The 15777-nt window shown below is 61.2% G+C and overlaps 1 protein-coding gene and 1 pseudogene across 1 annotated transcript in view; one reads left to right on the top strand and one right to left on the bottom strand.

Annotated features, from left to right (window-relative positions):
- EPHA2 (EPH receptor A2) overlaps positions 1–13824 on the bottom strand; it is a 28746-nt gene extending 14922 nt beyond the window's left edge. The window contains exons 1-3 of the mRNA XM_087820081.1: positions 13743–13824; positions 8987–9054; positions 6699–7368 (exon numbers count right to left, since the gene is read on the bottom strand). Of these exons, the coding sequence (XP_087676207.1) occupies positions 6699–7368; positions 8987–9054; positions 13743–13824 (820 nt within the window). The remainder of the gene's footprint in view (positions 1–6698; positions 7369–8986; positions 9055–13742) is intronic.
- On the top strand, positions 13823–15532 carry LOC107541907 (keratin, type I cytoskeletal 18 pseudogene; annotated as a pseudogene).
- The last annotated feature ends 245 nt before the right edge of the window (positions 15533–15777 follow it).

The following is a 15777-nucleotide window of genomic DNA, read 5'->3' as shown; positions in this document are numbered from 1 at the left end:
AGCCCCTCGATTCAGAGCAACGAGGCCTTGGTGTTCGGGAACAAGCCCCGAGAGAGAGGGGATGGCGCCCGACCTGCTTCAACACCCAGAAAACCCCAAGACTGATCTCAGCGCAGCTGGGAAAGGGGGTGGGGCGGGGGGCTCCTCACACAGGGCACATTCTTGTTTTCGGGCACAAGAAAAGGGCGGAGTCAAACCCAGGGAGGTTGCTCGGTTGGCCAGAGTGGCCTCCTTTAAGTCCCAGAGGCCCTTCAAGTCTCCTGTTGTATTTATCGTATTATGTGTTCATCCTCACATCTCTTATAAAAACAGCCCTCTCCTCTCCCAAATCTTCCAGCAACGACGAAACTCAAAGCCGGGCATGTGAAGCCTGGGACTTCGATTCCCCCCATGCTCGGGCTGGTCGGCAGGGGCCCACCGCCGGGCGCCTGCACCCGCAGAAGGCCCAGCGCCGGCAGGGGGGCTGCCCGAGGGCCTCCGAGTCCCAGCTGCACCTTTCCAGTCCCGCTCTCGGGCTGGGGAGGGGACTGTGGGCCCTCCCACTCAGGCTCGGTTCTGCTAAAGGCTTTAGCCACCTGCAAGCCCCCACAATCCCCATGCCACAACCACGTGGCTGCTCCCCAGCCCTGTGCCAAGAGGAGGAAGCAGGGGGAAGAGTCGGGTTCCATTCTCTGGCCCTAGAGCCTGGGGGTGGCCCGCCCGCTGCCGGCAGGAAAGAGGGAATTTGGAGAGATTTCCGCTGCGGATGTGCCAGATAACACAGCGGAGGGGCAGCAGCAACAGGGCATGTGCTTGCCTGATGAGGGGGTGCTGCCCCTCCTCCAGCCACAGCGCTCTCAGGGGCTGTCCCCGGGGCCACGCCGGAGCATGCCAGGGCTCAGGGGCCTCGGAGTTCATGTGCAGGACACAAGCAAGCTCCCGGATCTTCCTGACTTTGCCTGATTGGGCTTCCTGGTGCTCTGGGCAGGGGCAGGTGGGGACAGGGGCCACACTGGTGTTCACACACGCTCAGACAGTCACCTACACACAATACTCACTGTGCCCTAGCCAACCAGCACACTCTTATGCATCCTTCAGTACCCGGCTTGGGTAGCACAGGGCTCCTCTACACAGCCCTCCCAGGCTGCCCAGTTCTGGCTCTCTCCTGCCCCATCAGGGCACCTGTTACTCAATGTTATATTTACCAAATAGAGATCGAGCACTTCCTACGTGTCTGGCACAACGCTGGGTGCTGGGATACAAAGGCGAGGTAGATAAACACCGTTTCTGCTCCAGGGGAATTCAGAGCCTGGCTTTAGTGCTCCCTCTGAAATGATTCCAGCACATATCTGAAGCCTCTAGGAGACTGGCAGCTCTTGGAGAGCATGAATGGGTCTGATTTATTTGTGTCCAATGGCCCAGCACAGGGTCTGGCGTGCAGTAGGGGCTCAGCTAACATTTGTGGACTGGACGGATGGCTGGATGAATGAATGAATGTGTGAGTGAATGGTAAGACCTATGAAGCGCACATTAAACACGCACTCTAGGCCCAGAGAAGTGAGCAGTGTTTTGGTGCCCGGGGAGACCCTGTGGGGATGGCACACAGGGGCATCTGCCTGCCTGGCACACACCTGGCTCTGGCACACCTGTGAAGATCTTCTCTGGCCCCAGTCACCTGGCAGGCCTGGACCACTTTGAGCAGGGGAACTGGGGCACAGTAGCTGCACCCTGGGCTGTACCCCGGTTTTTCCAGTTCCCCGTGCCCTCCCCTCAGGTGGCAGCGTGGGGTGACTCAGGGACAGACGCCCTCTGGCGTGACGCAAATCCAGCCCCTGGCAGAGCTCTTGCTCCCCAGGCCCAATCACCTCTCACGCCAGTGGTGGGGAGGTCATAGGGCCAGGAGGTCACGGTAGCAATTCACCTGGGGCCAGTCACCTCCCCAAGCTGTGCCCAGCCGGTGTGCACCACCTCAGCCCAAGCTTGCAGAGTGTGGACTTTGTCTCGTGCCCTGACAGGCAGCCAGCGGCAACCCAGAAGTTACTGACCCAGCAAATGAAGGGAACTGATAACTCCGGGCCCTGGGGGCTTTTTACTCCCAGCATGCCCTGTTGTCCTCACAGAAGCAGGTGTCCCCATGGCCCCACTGCTGCGAGCACATTGCCCCTTTCACACACACGCCCTGGGGAGTTATCTTGGGGTGCATTCCTCCACCAGGCCTTGATAAGCAGGCTCCCCTCACCCCGTCTCCCAGTTTCCGGCTCTCTCCCTCCCGCCGGCCTTTTATCTTCTATTTGCTTTCCCTCACCTCCTTCCTTCCGTTCTGGGGACTCACTCACCTCCGGTGAGGGAGGGGCCTCCCCAAGGAGCTGCCAGCACCTGGATCTGCCCCCAGTGTGAGCGGAGGGTGAGGCAGACAAGGCATGGGGGGGCTGCCACCCACGGTCCCACTCCGGCAGGCCAGGTAACTCCACAGAACTGAGACCCGATGGCGTACCCCAGGGAGGGAACAAGCCAAAGAACTGAGAGCACACAGAGCCCCCAGCCACGTCCTGAGAAAGCAGGGACCCTGCCAACAGCCCCTGCCCTGGCCCAAGGCCACCCTGCCTATGATCCTTCTTAACCAGAGTCATCTCCTGCCCGGGGGATGCCTCCCCTTCAGCTATGGACCCTCGTCTAGGCTTGGGCCACTCTGGTGGCCAGCGCTAGGACCCGGCTCCTTGCCACATGGGGAGGTCACGGAGTCAGCAGTCTGGCAGGGAACCCAGTTCTCAGACTGAGCCACAGCGGAAGTCACAGGAGATAGGCTCGGATCACTGAGGCCCAGAGGGGACTCAGCAAGTTCACCCAGCTGCAGGTAGAAGGACACACGCCAGGGGCAAGTGGGGACAGTGTACTGCCCTCCTTATTCCAGGCCCCAGCTCTTTCGGTCACTGTTTCCATTCTCTGGGCCTCAGTGTCCTCATCTGTAAAGTGGGAATAAAGTCCTCAGCCCCTCTGGGTGCTTGTGAAACGCCTAGCATGGTGCCTGGGGTGGGGTGTCCCTATGAACCAGGAACAGAGAAACTAAAGTAGAGGGGACATTCCCTTGGAGCCAGGCCCCGTAAGGGCGCAGGAGTCCTCAAGGAGGGAATCCCCAAGCTCCCACCCCCACCCCCTACCACCAGCTCTGGCCTCCCAGCTGCTGGGCTGAGCCTCTGGCCAAAGCCGCTGGCCACCTGCTCACCTGGCTGGCAGTCCCCGTGGCCGAGGCGCCAGCCGGGGGGCCGCCAGCACAGTGGCCAATGTCAGCACAGGAAGTGGAGCCGAACAGGGAGACGGAGCTGCCCCGGGGGAGATGACGGTCAGCCTGAGTGACTCCACTGTCCTCCAGGCCGGAGGGGGGATGGGGCGGGGGTGCTGGAGGGAAGCTGGCTCATTCCTGACATAGCTCTGGAGAGCTCTCCGGGCAGTGTGCCCACCTGCCCAACACAACACCTGGGAGGTGCCTCCCTTCCGTTGTCCATTTAACTCTTTCCTGAGCTCCGAGCTTCCTGGGGAAAGAACCTTGAGAAGAAATAAACTCTGGGAATAACCCAGACCAGGTGCTGGGTGACCTCAGGGTACCCAAGTCCGTGCTCCGGGCACAGCGTGTCATCAAGAGAAGCCCCAAAGGGAGAATCCAGGTCTACGGCCCTGTGGAGGGTCAGGCGGGGGGGCGGACCCTGCACCGCCCTCAATTTCTCCCTGAAAACACGCTCAGTAACCGCCCCCCATTCACCTCACCTCCTGCTCTAGGACCTGCCATCCTGGGGCTGCCCTGAGAGCTGTTCCCAAGGCCAAGAGCTGAGTCAGGGATTCCAAAGAAACAGGTCATTTCCCGCCCCACTTCCTGACCCATCCTCTAGCCTGGACGCCGCTGCGTCGTTCGGATTCAAGTCCTGATGCAGCCACATCTTAGCTGTGTGACTCCAAGCAAGTGTCTGAGCCTCTCTGAGCCTCAGGTTCCAGAAAAGTGGTGCAAAGTCAGCAAGAGCGTGCAGACGAAGGGCCTGCCGAGCTCGTGCCCGCCCTTGGAGAGCCCTCGTCTGTGGAAGCTGTCAGCGTGGTGACCAGGGGCTGCTGGGGAAGGTCTGCAGGGAGACACAGAAGCCAGTGGGAAGTTCCCAGCCATGCAGAGGACCCCCGAAGCCCACTGGAGGGAATCTGGGTAGAGGGATCCCGGGCAAAGAGACGCAGGGCAGCAGGTGGCTGGCCGTTGAGAGGGTCCCAGCAGCGAAGTCAAGTCAAAGATTTCGCTGTTGGATATCCATCCTCCCTACCCCGGGGCATGCTAGCTTTTCCCAAACAAAGCCTGCCAGACGCCTGACCCCCCACCTCCCACCCCTGGGGGAGGGAAGGCTGACCCCCTTGCTGGAGAGACACCCCCCAGCCCCAACCGTCCACTTATCTCTACAGGGCCTGAATTACCAGCCTGTGGAAAGTTTTCAGCTGCCCCTCACCCCCACCCCCGCATTCTTGTGTGAGGATGTCATGTGGGAGGAGTCGCTCAACCCACTGGGCTGCCTCGCCCCCCCCCACCCCCTAGTCATTGTCTGAAACTGGGAGGGTACCCTTGAGGTCACCTAAATCGGGGGGGCTGCCGAGGGGAGCCGGGGAGGAGAGTGGGGTGTCAGGGACGGCCGGGACAGAGACCACACCACAGGGGTATGCCCGTAAAGGCTCTTAGGGAACTTCTCATCTCGGGGTTTGCAGGCTGTGTTAAGCGAGGTTCTGAGGTTTGTTTTAGGAGGCAAGCGGGGCCTATTAGAAAGGGCTTCGGGCTCCTCCAACACTTGAACCCGCTTTGCAGGTTGTAGGATCCGTGGCTAAAAACCAAGTACAGAGTCAGCTGTTACACTTGAAATTCACTTTTTGTTTTGGTCAATCCTCACCTGAGGGTATTTTTCCCATTGCTTTTCAGAGAGAGTGGAAGGGAGAGAGAGAGAGAAACGCCCATGTGAGAGAGACACATCGATGGGTTGCCTGCCGCATGCGCCCCACCTGGGGCCACCGATCGAGCCTGCAACCGAGGTACACGCCCCTGGCCAGATTCGAACCTGGGACCCTTCCGTGCGAGGACTGACACTCTAACCGCCGAGCCAAACAGGCCAGGGCTAAACTTCGCATTTTACTGACAGGAAACCTGAGGCCAGAGATGGAGCGAGATTTACTCAAGGTCACCCAGCGGGTACGGCCAACCGCGGGGGGACTAACTCCCCAATTTCTCCACACCCTGCTTATCTCAGCGAAGAACCTCCTGGAGAGAGGGGATGAGCTGGCCTTCCAAAGGCCGGCCTGCATTCCACAAGTGCCCTGCCCTGCAGCCGCTTCCAGAAAAAAACCACCCATTGAAAAAAACCCCAAGTTGGTAGAGATTTCCACTGTCACAGGCCCTGGCGGGGCCAAGCCACAGCCTCCCGACGCGCGCTCACTGATGCCCGGGCCCTGTTCCCACAGAGTCTGATTTAATTGGCCGCCTCTCTGGGTTTGATGTGTCATCAGTAGAAGCCCCTATGAGAGAACCTGGGTCTCTGGCCCTGGGGAGGGTCAGGCGGGAGGTGGTGGTGAGGGGGGGCAGGTCCTAGATCTCCCTTCTACCTTTCCCCCAACACAGGCACTTTTCTTTTAAAAAAATTTTCTTTTTTTTAATCCTTACCAGAGAATAGTTTTTTCATTGCTTTTCAGAGAGTGGAAGGGAGAGAGAGGGAGAGAGAAACGTTGATGTGAGAGAGACCCATCGGTTGGTTGCCTTCTGCAGGTGCCCTGACGAGGGCAGGGATCCAGCCTGCACTTGAGGTACATGCCCTTAACTGAAATCAAACCCAAGACCCTTCAGTCGGGGGGGGCGGACACTCTAACCACTGAGCCAAACCAGCTTGGGCACCAACACAGGCATTTTTCAAAAGCTCCCCAGATAATTCTTCTGTGGAGCCAGGGGATGTGAATCCTGGGTCCAATTCACTGACCTCCATGTACAGAAAAGCTGCTCAAGACCCAGAGAAGTTAAGCGATTTGCCTCAGGTCACACAGTGAGTTAATAGAGAGGGAACTAAGCTCCTGGGACCGGACCAGGTGTCCACAGGGCTGGTATATATGTATAGATTCTCAAGATGTTCTTGTGGGATGAATATAAAATAACAACCGCACTTAAAAACACTTATGTGTCAGACACTGACCTAATCACTTTATGAGCACTGAGTCATTTAATTATCATAACAACTCTACACCATGGGCACTGTGTTCATCTCCACTTTACAGATGAGAAAGCTCAGGTACAGAGAGATTAAGGAACTGGCTTAAAGTCACACAGCTAAATGTAGAGCTGGGATTTGAAGCCAGGCAATCTTGTCCTAGAGTCCTATTTTATTTTTTTTAATTCTCACTTGAAGATATTTTTTCCATTGCTTTTCAGAGTCCTGCACATGGGATAGAACCTACAACTCAGGTATGTGCCCTTGGCCGGAATTGAACCCAGGATGCTTCAGTCCATGGGCCGACGCTCTAACCACTGAGCCACACTGGCCCGGCCTTGTCCTAGAGTCCTTACTCGTAACTTCCACACTAGACTCAAAGGAGCGACTGCCCGTCAGAGTGGAGATGACCTTACCGGGGTCCCACAGGCCCAGATCCGAGAGCGGGGCCCGGGCACACAGCCTCCACCCCAGCACCCCCTTTTCCTGCCACCCTGCACCGTCACTCACCCTGGCAGGTGTCCTCCGCCTTCTCGTAGCCCGCCTGGCACAGGCACTGCCCGATGGGCACCAGCCACTCGCCGTCGACCGCGCAGTGCATGCGGGGCTCTTCGCCCCCGGGGGGGACCACAGCGTGGTCCACGCAGGTGCCGGCCACGGTGGCCAGGGAAGGTGCGTCCGAGCCGGCGACGGTCTCAGGGAAGCGGGCCAGGCCCTGCTGCAGCTCGGGGCACTTCTTGAAGTAGACGCGGACGGAGAGCAGGGCCACGCAGGCGCCAATGTCCTGGAAGGCCAGGTAGAAGCCCTTGCGGGTGAGCGGCCCCACGGAGAGCTCCTCCACGTTCAGCTTCACCTGGCGGGCCTCGAAGTCGCTGCTGACCGTGATCTCGTCGGGCGCGATGGTGTCGATCTTGCGGAACTGGCGCTTCTGGAAGTTGGTGCCGTAGTCCACGTCGGACTCGGCGTAGTAGACGTTGAAGGTCTCCTTGCACGAGCTGGCGCCCCCCGGGAAGCTGTTGCAGTCCCGCACGGTGAACTTGAGCTCGATGAAGATGCGCTCGGCCTCGCCACGGTACACCCAGTTGGTGCGGAGCCAGTTGTCCTGGTCGCTCGCCACCACGTTGCACACGGAGTACATGTAGGTGGGCGTGTCGTTCATGATGGCCTGCATCAGGTCCCACTGTGAGGGGGACAGATTAGTGTGGGTGGGCCCCCCGGGGGGGAAACGGAGGCCCGGGGGACAGAGCTGGGCGTCAGAAGGACGCTTTTCGGTTCCTTCTGTCCCCATTCTACAGGGAATGAAACTGAGGCCCAGAGAGGTGCTTCGTGTGACCCACACACTAGAAGCACTGAGCCAGGAACCGTCCCCCCACTGTTTCTGATCCCGGTGTCAGGGTGCCGAACCTCTATGTTAGACTTGGGAGCCAGGGTGGAGAATGGGGCTCCGTGTGACCTGGGGTGAAGCCCTCAAGCTCTCCGAGCCTCAAAGTCTCCATCTGTGTACTGGGATGGATAAGACCATTCTCTTCCTTCCTCAGAACACAGCCTGGCTTCCTCCAGGAAGACCTCCCAGGTTGGGCCAAGGGAGCCTCTCTGGCTCCCAGTCTCACGCCCCCTTTGTCACTGTACTTGGCACCTTAAGCGGTAACGCCTACATCTGGCTCCCGCGCTAGATTCTGAGTTCCTTGGGGTAGGGACTGCATCTAATTCATTTCTGTACGCACAGGGCCTACCTGGGACAGAGGAGATACTCAGGAAAGTGTCTGATGAATGAACAAGTGAGTGAATGAGTGAAAGCAGATGAGCGGAGGCAAGAGGCCTGGGCCGCACTATGTGACAAAAGCCAAGGTCTCGAATGCCCTTGGGCCTCAGTTTCCTGCTCTGTCTAATGAAGGGGTTACAAGGAGTGATCTGATATCCCTCCCGGCTGGACATTCCAGGATCCTGGAAACCTGCTAGAGCTACACCCCAGGCCCTCTTGGAGCTAAGGTGACCAGGGATAAGCACCTAACTCACAGAGATCTCTGGCCAGCCATGGGAACTGTCCCAGCTAGCCCCCTGGAGACACACTTCTCCCTGGCTCATGGCCCCAGGGCAAACTCAGCAAGGGCCCATTGTACAGAGGGGCAAACTGAGGCCCAGAGAGCAGCACTATCTTCCCCAAGACCACATGGTAGTGATGCGCAAAGCCGGAGAAAGGGCCCCAGAATCTTGCCCTCGGGTCCCAGTCCTAACAGCCCAGGGCAGAGGGGAGAAAACTTGGATGGGGGGGGAGACAAAACAAACTCAGCCCTGAGCAGGAAGGGGAAGCAACAGCTGGGGGGGCAGAGAGAGGGGCCCAGCAGAAAGGAACCTGATCTTTTTCCTGGGCTGGGGGGGGCGGGCACCGGGGAGCCACTGTTCCCTGTCCCTCCCTCACCCCTCACCTCCTGAACTGGGACCTGGAAGATAGGGGGAGCCTTTAACCCCCTCCCTCCCGAGATGGGCCCCTGACCATCAGCCCTCGGGTGGCATCCAAGCCCAGGGTGGCTGCCACCACCCCTCCCAGCCCCAGGCTAAAGGGAACTCCCCAGGGCCCCTGCCAGGGCCTTCAGCTGTCTCCCAGCTCTTTGCACCTCCCAGGCCCCTTCCCTGTCCCTTTCGAATCCCCAGCCCACCCGGAAGGCTAGCTCTGGGCCTGGCGTGAGAAGCAGGACACGAAGTATGAACCCCGGCTGAGCGGCTGGATCCAGACTGGCCTCACCCCCGCGGGTCTCAGCGTCCCCACGCCCCCGCCCCCGCCGATCCCGAAGGCTTACCCCTTTGCCATACGGGTGCGTGAGCCAGCCGAGTTCCCCGTTAGCTGCGGCAAAGTCCAATAACACTTCTGAAAGAGACGGGAGAGGAGGCCGGTGAGCTCGGGGGCATCTCTAGGGGTCAGGCCACGGCGAGAAAGGGGAGCGTCCTCCAGGAGCCCCAAGAGTCCTTGTCGGCCTCCTCGGCCCTCAGAGAGAGACCCTGCTGTACAGGGCCACCATATCCAAGGGACTCAGCCCTCAACAAAGAGGGAAACAGAGGCCAGGGAAGGGATGGGACCCAGTCAAAGCCACACGGCAGGTTGGGCAAGGACCAGGACTCCTGTCCCCTTGGCCACAGATCCAGTCATGCCACCCTCTCAGTCACCCTCCAGCTGGGCAGAGCAGGACAGAGCTCAGCCCAGCGGGGGGACAGCAGCTGGGCAGGGAGCTGGGGCTGTTATGCGACACCAGGCTGCCCTGTCTGCTTCCTGGAACAAGGCCTCTGGGAGCACCTCACAAGCATGTGGGGACCCTCCTGTCTACTCCCCCATCCCCCCGCCTGGGGCATAAAACATCCTCAACCCCACCCAGCCACACAGCACACACATATGCTCACACACATGTACACATGTGTCTCGTGGCACTCCAAGGAGAGAGGGCTGCTAACAGGTGGGACCGGCTCTGGGGAGTGGAGGGGGAAACGGTGGGGGGGGTGTCTGGAAACCAATCTTCCTGCCACAAAAGCCACAGAGCAGGCGGAATAAAGCCTCGAACCCACAGGGGCCTCTCGGAGGGGCCCAAAGATACACACAGCTGGTGAGGTCCCCTCCTTGGGAAAGTCACTCCCGCTGGCCTGTCCCTCAGCCCCTGGCCACTGCCCTGCCAGAGGCACCTGTGGACTAAGGATGGAAACCATTAGAAGGGACTTCCAGGCCCAGAGGGACCGGGTTCCAGGGCCATGTTGTCCCCAGCGAGGCACATGGAGCTCAAGGGAGGGACTCTCTGCTGGGGCTTCCCTAGATCTAGCCCTGACCGGCAGCTCCCACCTGTCCCCCCTGGCTCTCCGCCGGGCTCAATGGCGGTAGCCAAGACCCAAGACCTTGGGTACTGCTCTTCCTCCATCTCCAAGGAAAGTCCAGGTAGCTGCCAACAGGCGCCACCCACCCTGGAGGGCAAGGAGATTGGGGAAACTGAGGCATGGAACCTAAGCAAGGTCCACAAATTCAGAGGGTAAAGCTCTAAGGTGGAGAGGGTAAGGGACCAAGTACCCCCTTCCTTTGGGCCCTGGAGCATGAGGACTGCAACCTCAAGCAGCAGCATTCTGCCCGGCTGGCGTGGCTCAGCGATCGAGCGTCAACCCGTGGACCTCTTGGTTCGATTCCTGGTCAGGGCACATGTCCAGGTCACGGGCTCCACCCCTAGTAGGGGGTGTGCAGGAGGCAGCCGATCAACGACTCTCTCATCAATGTTTCTATCTCTCTGTCTCCCTTCCTCTCTATCTAAAAAATTAAAAAAATATATATATATTTTAAAGAAAGCAGCATTCCTCGCAGCCAGGACCTGGGAGGAGTCTAGGGTGGAACTCCGGGCAGGCAGGGAGAACAGAGGGGCCTGATTTAGAGATGGGGACTGGGGGTGGGTCAAGTGAGGGACCTGGGAAGAGTCTAGACCTACGTCTTAGGTGTGAGGCACTGACTTCTGACCGCTGACCAGGACCAAAACTCTCTAGGAAGGGCCCAGCAGCCCAGACCCGGGAGAGGAAATACGAGGTGGCACCTGCCCCAGGACCCTAAGGAGAGGGGAGGGGGCCAGAGGGTGGATGGGGCAGGGATTTGTTCAGACATGCCCAGGGCCCAGGCTTGGAAAATTCACTAACTCCTCTAGCAAATGGAATGTTCCGGTTACACAGGAAGAAATCTGGAGGTTCCTGGCTCCAGCTGGGGTGGTAGTGGTGGTGTGTGTGTTGGGGGGGGAACGACACACAACAATGGGGCGTGCTCCTCTCAGCCCTGCAACACTCAGCCCCCCAGATAGGAAGGAAGCGTAGTCCATGCCCAAGGGAGGGCGCTCATGACTCCAAGGCTCTGAGGGGTTCATCCGACACAGAGGGAAACCCCCACCCCTGCCAGAGCGCTGCTCCCCTTCCAGCCCGCAGGCCTGGCTCTGGAGCTATCACAGGGCTCGATCTGAGAAGAAAAAAGCCTTCACACAGGAAGGAGCCCCCTCCTGGGAAATTCCCTCGAACCGATCACAAGGAACAGGAGCCCAGCCCTGGCGTCCCTCCACCCTGACCCGATGGGCTCTCTCCTCAGCTCTTCCAGGGACTGAGGCACCTGCTTCCCTGGAAGGGGTGGGGGCCTGGGAGCCCCTCAGCCAGGAGCCCAGCGGCCCTCACTCCACCCCCAGCAAAGCCTCCTCTCAGCCTTAAGTTCCATCCATCATCAGCGTCACCCTTGCGGGTCCAAAGGCAACACTACCTCCCACTCCCCCAGTGCCACCTCCCTGTTCCCCTGTCCCTCTCTAACCAAGACTGGGTAAAGGGGAGGCAAGAGACCCTGGGGGGGGGGGGGCAGGATGAAGGAAAAAGGGGAAGGAGACAGAGCTGCAAACTGGGTTCTTACAGAAATCGAGAAGCAAGGACTTTCCAGGCCTCCTGAGCACCCCGGGCCTTTTCCCACCAGCCACCTCAAGCCAGCAGCCCCTGTACCCCTTGCCCGGCCATTCCCGCTTCTCAGGAAAATCCGCCATGAAATCACAAGGCAAGGGCCCTGGGCTCTGGCAGCCCAAGAAGCCAGATGCTCAGGTCTGAACCCTCGCTGTGCAGAGGGCCCTGGCTTGGGAGGGCTTGGGCCTCCCTCAGTTTCCCCTCTTGTAAAGGAGTCCGTGTCTGTTCAGAATCTAACGGGCTCCATGGGAGTCTCCAAACGCAGCCTGGCTCCTCTGCCCACGGGGAGAGGGCGAGAAAGAACAGGCCTGAGCAGCAGCCTGGGTTCAGGGCGAAGGGGACATGCGTGCCCTCTCTCCTCTAGTCCCCAGTCCCCACTCCACCCCGAATCCCCGAATCCAGCCTGAATCCCCAAGAACATAAACTGGCAGTTGCCATTGGGCCAACCCCCCCCCCCCCCCCCCGGGCCTCCGTACCAATATCCCCCCTTCCCCAGGGGGGACTCTGCCATACACACCCTTTTCCTCCCCCATCCCATGGCAGTGGGGGGCTAGTCATCCAGGCTGGGGGGGGCTCAACATAGCAACAAGGGGACCAGGCAGCGCCAGGCCTCCAGGCTGCTGGCGGGGCTGCAGGAAAACAATCACCCTGCGAGTCCGCGCAGCCTAATCCTCCAGCCCCCACGGGCAGCCTTTGAAAAAGGCCCGTAGTGAGTCCAGCTGTCTCTCCCCTTCTCTCCAACCACAGTCCCCAAGGAAGGGAGAGGGCCAGACGCTGGGGGGGGGGGGGTATTGAGGGCCATAGAAATCCCAGCCACCTTTCCTCTGGCAAGGTGGCACCAGGAGCCTCCGGGGACCCCGGGGCCTGGGACCCAATGCCACTCCACCCCTCCACCCCCAAGAGTTCCAGCTCTCCAGCTGCACCTCTTAACTAGGGAAGGCAAAACCCCGGACCTCAGCCGGGAGACGGAAAAAGAAGGCGCAGCTCAAGGAAACTTCCCACCGGGCCAGGGCTTCCTCTGCACTTCCCCCAGGCGGGGCGCAGGAAGCCTCGCTGCCCGGGCCAGCGGAAAACTGGTTCCCAAAAGCTTGTTCCCACCAGGGGAGGCTGAAGCCGGCCTCTGCTGGGTGGGCAGGGAGGTCCCTGGGCACGGGTAAGGGGGCCCCCATCTTCTCCAGGACCCTAGCTGAGGAGCAACGTCCCCATCCCCACGCCCGCGGGCCCAGCCCTCGGGGAGCGCCGGGGCGCGGGCGGGTGATTCAGGGCCCAGCCTCGGGTGCCCGGACTCCTCGGGGGCCCTTGGGTGCCGGCTCCACACCTCGAGGCCGCGCCCCCACCTGCCGCATTTCCTTGCTCTGAGTCACCCCGCGCTCAGAACGCTGGACTTGGCGACTTCCCGTCCCACTCGGGGCCGCGAACCTGCGCGCCGAGCCTGGGAGCGCGCGCGGGGTGGGAAGGAAGGGAGGAAGGCTACGCGTGGGCCGGCGCCCCGAAACTGCCCTCACGCGCTCTTCCCGGCCTGGGGGGGGGGGGGCGGGGGGGCAGGGCAAAAGGGGGCGTGGAGAGAGAAAAAATCTCAGGGCGCAGGGACTTCCGCACAGGGGGCTCCCCGCCAGCCCAAGAGCCCCCCCCAAAGTGAAGGGGGGGCCTCCGCAGAAGCGCCTTCTCCGCAACATCGGAGCACGCGGGGCAGTCCATTCATAGTCCGTCCAGGTCACCCAGGGGCGGGGTCCGCGCACGGAAAGTCCTTCAGACACCCCCCATTCTCCACGGGACCCCCGCGCCCCAGCCGGGACGCGTCCCTGAAGCCGCCCCGGGGCTGCAACCGCGTGGCCCGCGTCGCGTTCCCCTCTCGGGCGCTCCTGGGCCTCTTCCCTTTGGACCCCCCAGCCCCTAAAACCCCGGGTGCGGCGGCGGCGGCGATGGTGGAGAGGGGGCGGGGGGGTCCCAGGTTCGTCCCAACCGCAGCCCGCGCGCCCTCCGGACCCCAGCGCTCCGGGACTCGGCGGCGCCAGGCCGGTTTCCAAACTTGCGCGGGTGGAAGCGCGCGGGGCTCCCGGAGGCGCCGAGGTCCGGGACGCCGGCCGCGCGTCCGGGGCGCGCACAACTCACCTTCCTTGCCCTGCGCCCAGGCGGCGCCCAGCACGCAGCCCCACAGCAGGGCGAGGCAGGCTCGGGGTGCCCGGCGCTCCATGCCGCCCTCCGCGCTCTCGGCCGGCCCGTGCCCGCCTCCCGGACGCCCGCACGCCGGCCTCGGGGTTCCGCTCCCGCCCGCAGCCCGCGCGCCGCTCGTGCGCCTCCTGCGCCCAAAGCTTTAATGGAAGTGGAGTGAGAGCCGGCTCCTGTTCATTCATGCCCGCGTGACGTCACGCAGGCCACGCCCCCAGGAATGTCTTTAAAGGGGCTGGGCTGGCACCCGGAGAGGAAGGCAGGGGGTTGGACGGGACCTTGGGGCCCTCGGGACTCCGGGTGCCCGCCCTTCACCCCGCCCAGGCCTTCCCAAGTTTGAGCGCCTTAAAGTGCCAGTGCCCGCGGGTGCTCTCTGAGCCGGGCTCCTCGCCCCAGGCCCCAGCGTGATTTTGCTCTGAGCCATCCCCACCCTCAGGCTTTGCCCTCTGGGACTCGACTGGACGCTGGCCTGAGACCCGGGCTGCAATGGGCCGGGTGGTGGACGGGCGGGGCAGGAAGCAGTTGCCTCTCTAGCAGCGTGCCTAGGAGGGGAGCTGCAAAATAGACCCACAGGCCCTTTTCCCTGGACCTGGGAAGCTGTGGGGAGCACCTCTAAGCATACAGCAGCCTTCAGCTCCAACCTGAGTCTTGGCGTCTCTCCCTCCTCCCTGAACTGCATGAGCTTGAGCACCTGCTCCAGGGTCTCCACCAGCTCCCGGACCCTAGGCCCAGGGCAGTGACACAGCCCCTGGCCCGGCCAGCCAGCAGCGCGGCCAGTGTCCCTCTGCAGGCGCCAGGGGCTCGGGCTCCCAGATCTCCGTGTCCCACTCCACCAGTGTCCGGGGAGGCCGGGGGTCTGGCGGGCACAGGGAGCATCCAGACCACGAAGGAGGCTATGCAGTACCTGAGTGGCCACGGGCCTCCTCCCGGGAGAGGGTGAGGAGCCTGGAGGCTGATAATCGGAGATGGAGACTAGAGAGCAAAACGCACGAACACCTGCGGAGTAAGGGGCCCCAGGTCAGGGACGGGGTGGGGGTGGGGGGCGTTACTTCCAGACCAGAGACAGAGATGGAGGCTCTCAAGGAGCAGCCGCTCTTCATGAAGAACCATGAGAAGGAAGTAAATGGTTTGCAAAACCAGACGCTAACTCTGGGCTGACCGTGGAGTTGGATGCCCCCAAGTCTCGGGACCTCAGCAAGATCATGGCGGACATCGGGCCCAGTATGACAAGCTGGCTCGGAAGGACCGAGAGGAGCTAGACAGGTACTGGTCCCAGCAGACTGAGGAGAGCACCGCGGTGGTCACCTTGCAGAGCACGTTCCAGTCCTTGGAGATCCACCTGGACTCAATGAGGACCCCGAAGGTCAGCTTGGATGGCAGCCCTGGGGGAGGTGGAGACGCGCTAGGCCAGGCAGGGGGAACAGCTCGGAGGGATCCTGCTGCACCTGGAGCCAGGGCCGGCCCAGACCTCGGCAGAGGGGCAGCGCCAGGCCCAGGGATACCAGGCCCTGCTGAACATCAAGGTCAAGCTGGAGGGGGAGACCACCACCTACCACCACCTGCTGGAAGAAGAGGAGGACTTCGGTCTTGGTGACGCCCTGGACAACAGCCACTCCGTGAAATCCATCCAAAAGACCACCACCCGCAGGATCGTGGACAGCAGAGTGGTGTCTGAGGTCAACGACACCAAAGTTCTGAGGCGCCAAGGCAGCAGAAGCAGGGCACCTCTTTGAGGGGCAGGAGGCCAATAAAAAGTTCAGAGATCACCCAGCCGGTGTGGCTCAGTGGTTGAGCGTCAGCCCAGAAACCAAGAGGTCACCATTCGATTCCCGGTCAGGGCACATGCCCAGGTTGCGAGCTTCATCCCCAGGTGGGGCATGCAAGGGGGCAGCTGATTGATGATGTTTCTCTCTCATTGCTGTTTCTATCGCTATCCCTCTCTCTTCCTCTCCCACTAAAAAAGGTAATCAATAAAAAC

The sequence above is a fragment of the Miniopterus natalensis genome, chromosome 9, assembly GCF_054644295.1.
Source record: "Miniopterus natalensis isolate mMinNat1 chromosome 9, mMinNat1.hap1, whole genome shotgun sequence".
Classification (NCBI taxonomy): domain Eukaryota; kingdom Metazoa; phylum Chordata; class Mammalia; order Chiroptera; family Miniopteridae; genus Miniopterus; species Miniopterus natalensis.
The sequence above is the reverse complement of the archived record's forward strand: the minus strand, read 5'-3'. Positions and strand labels throughout refer to the sequence as shown.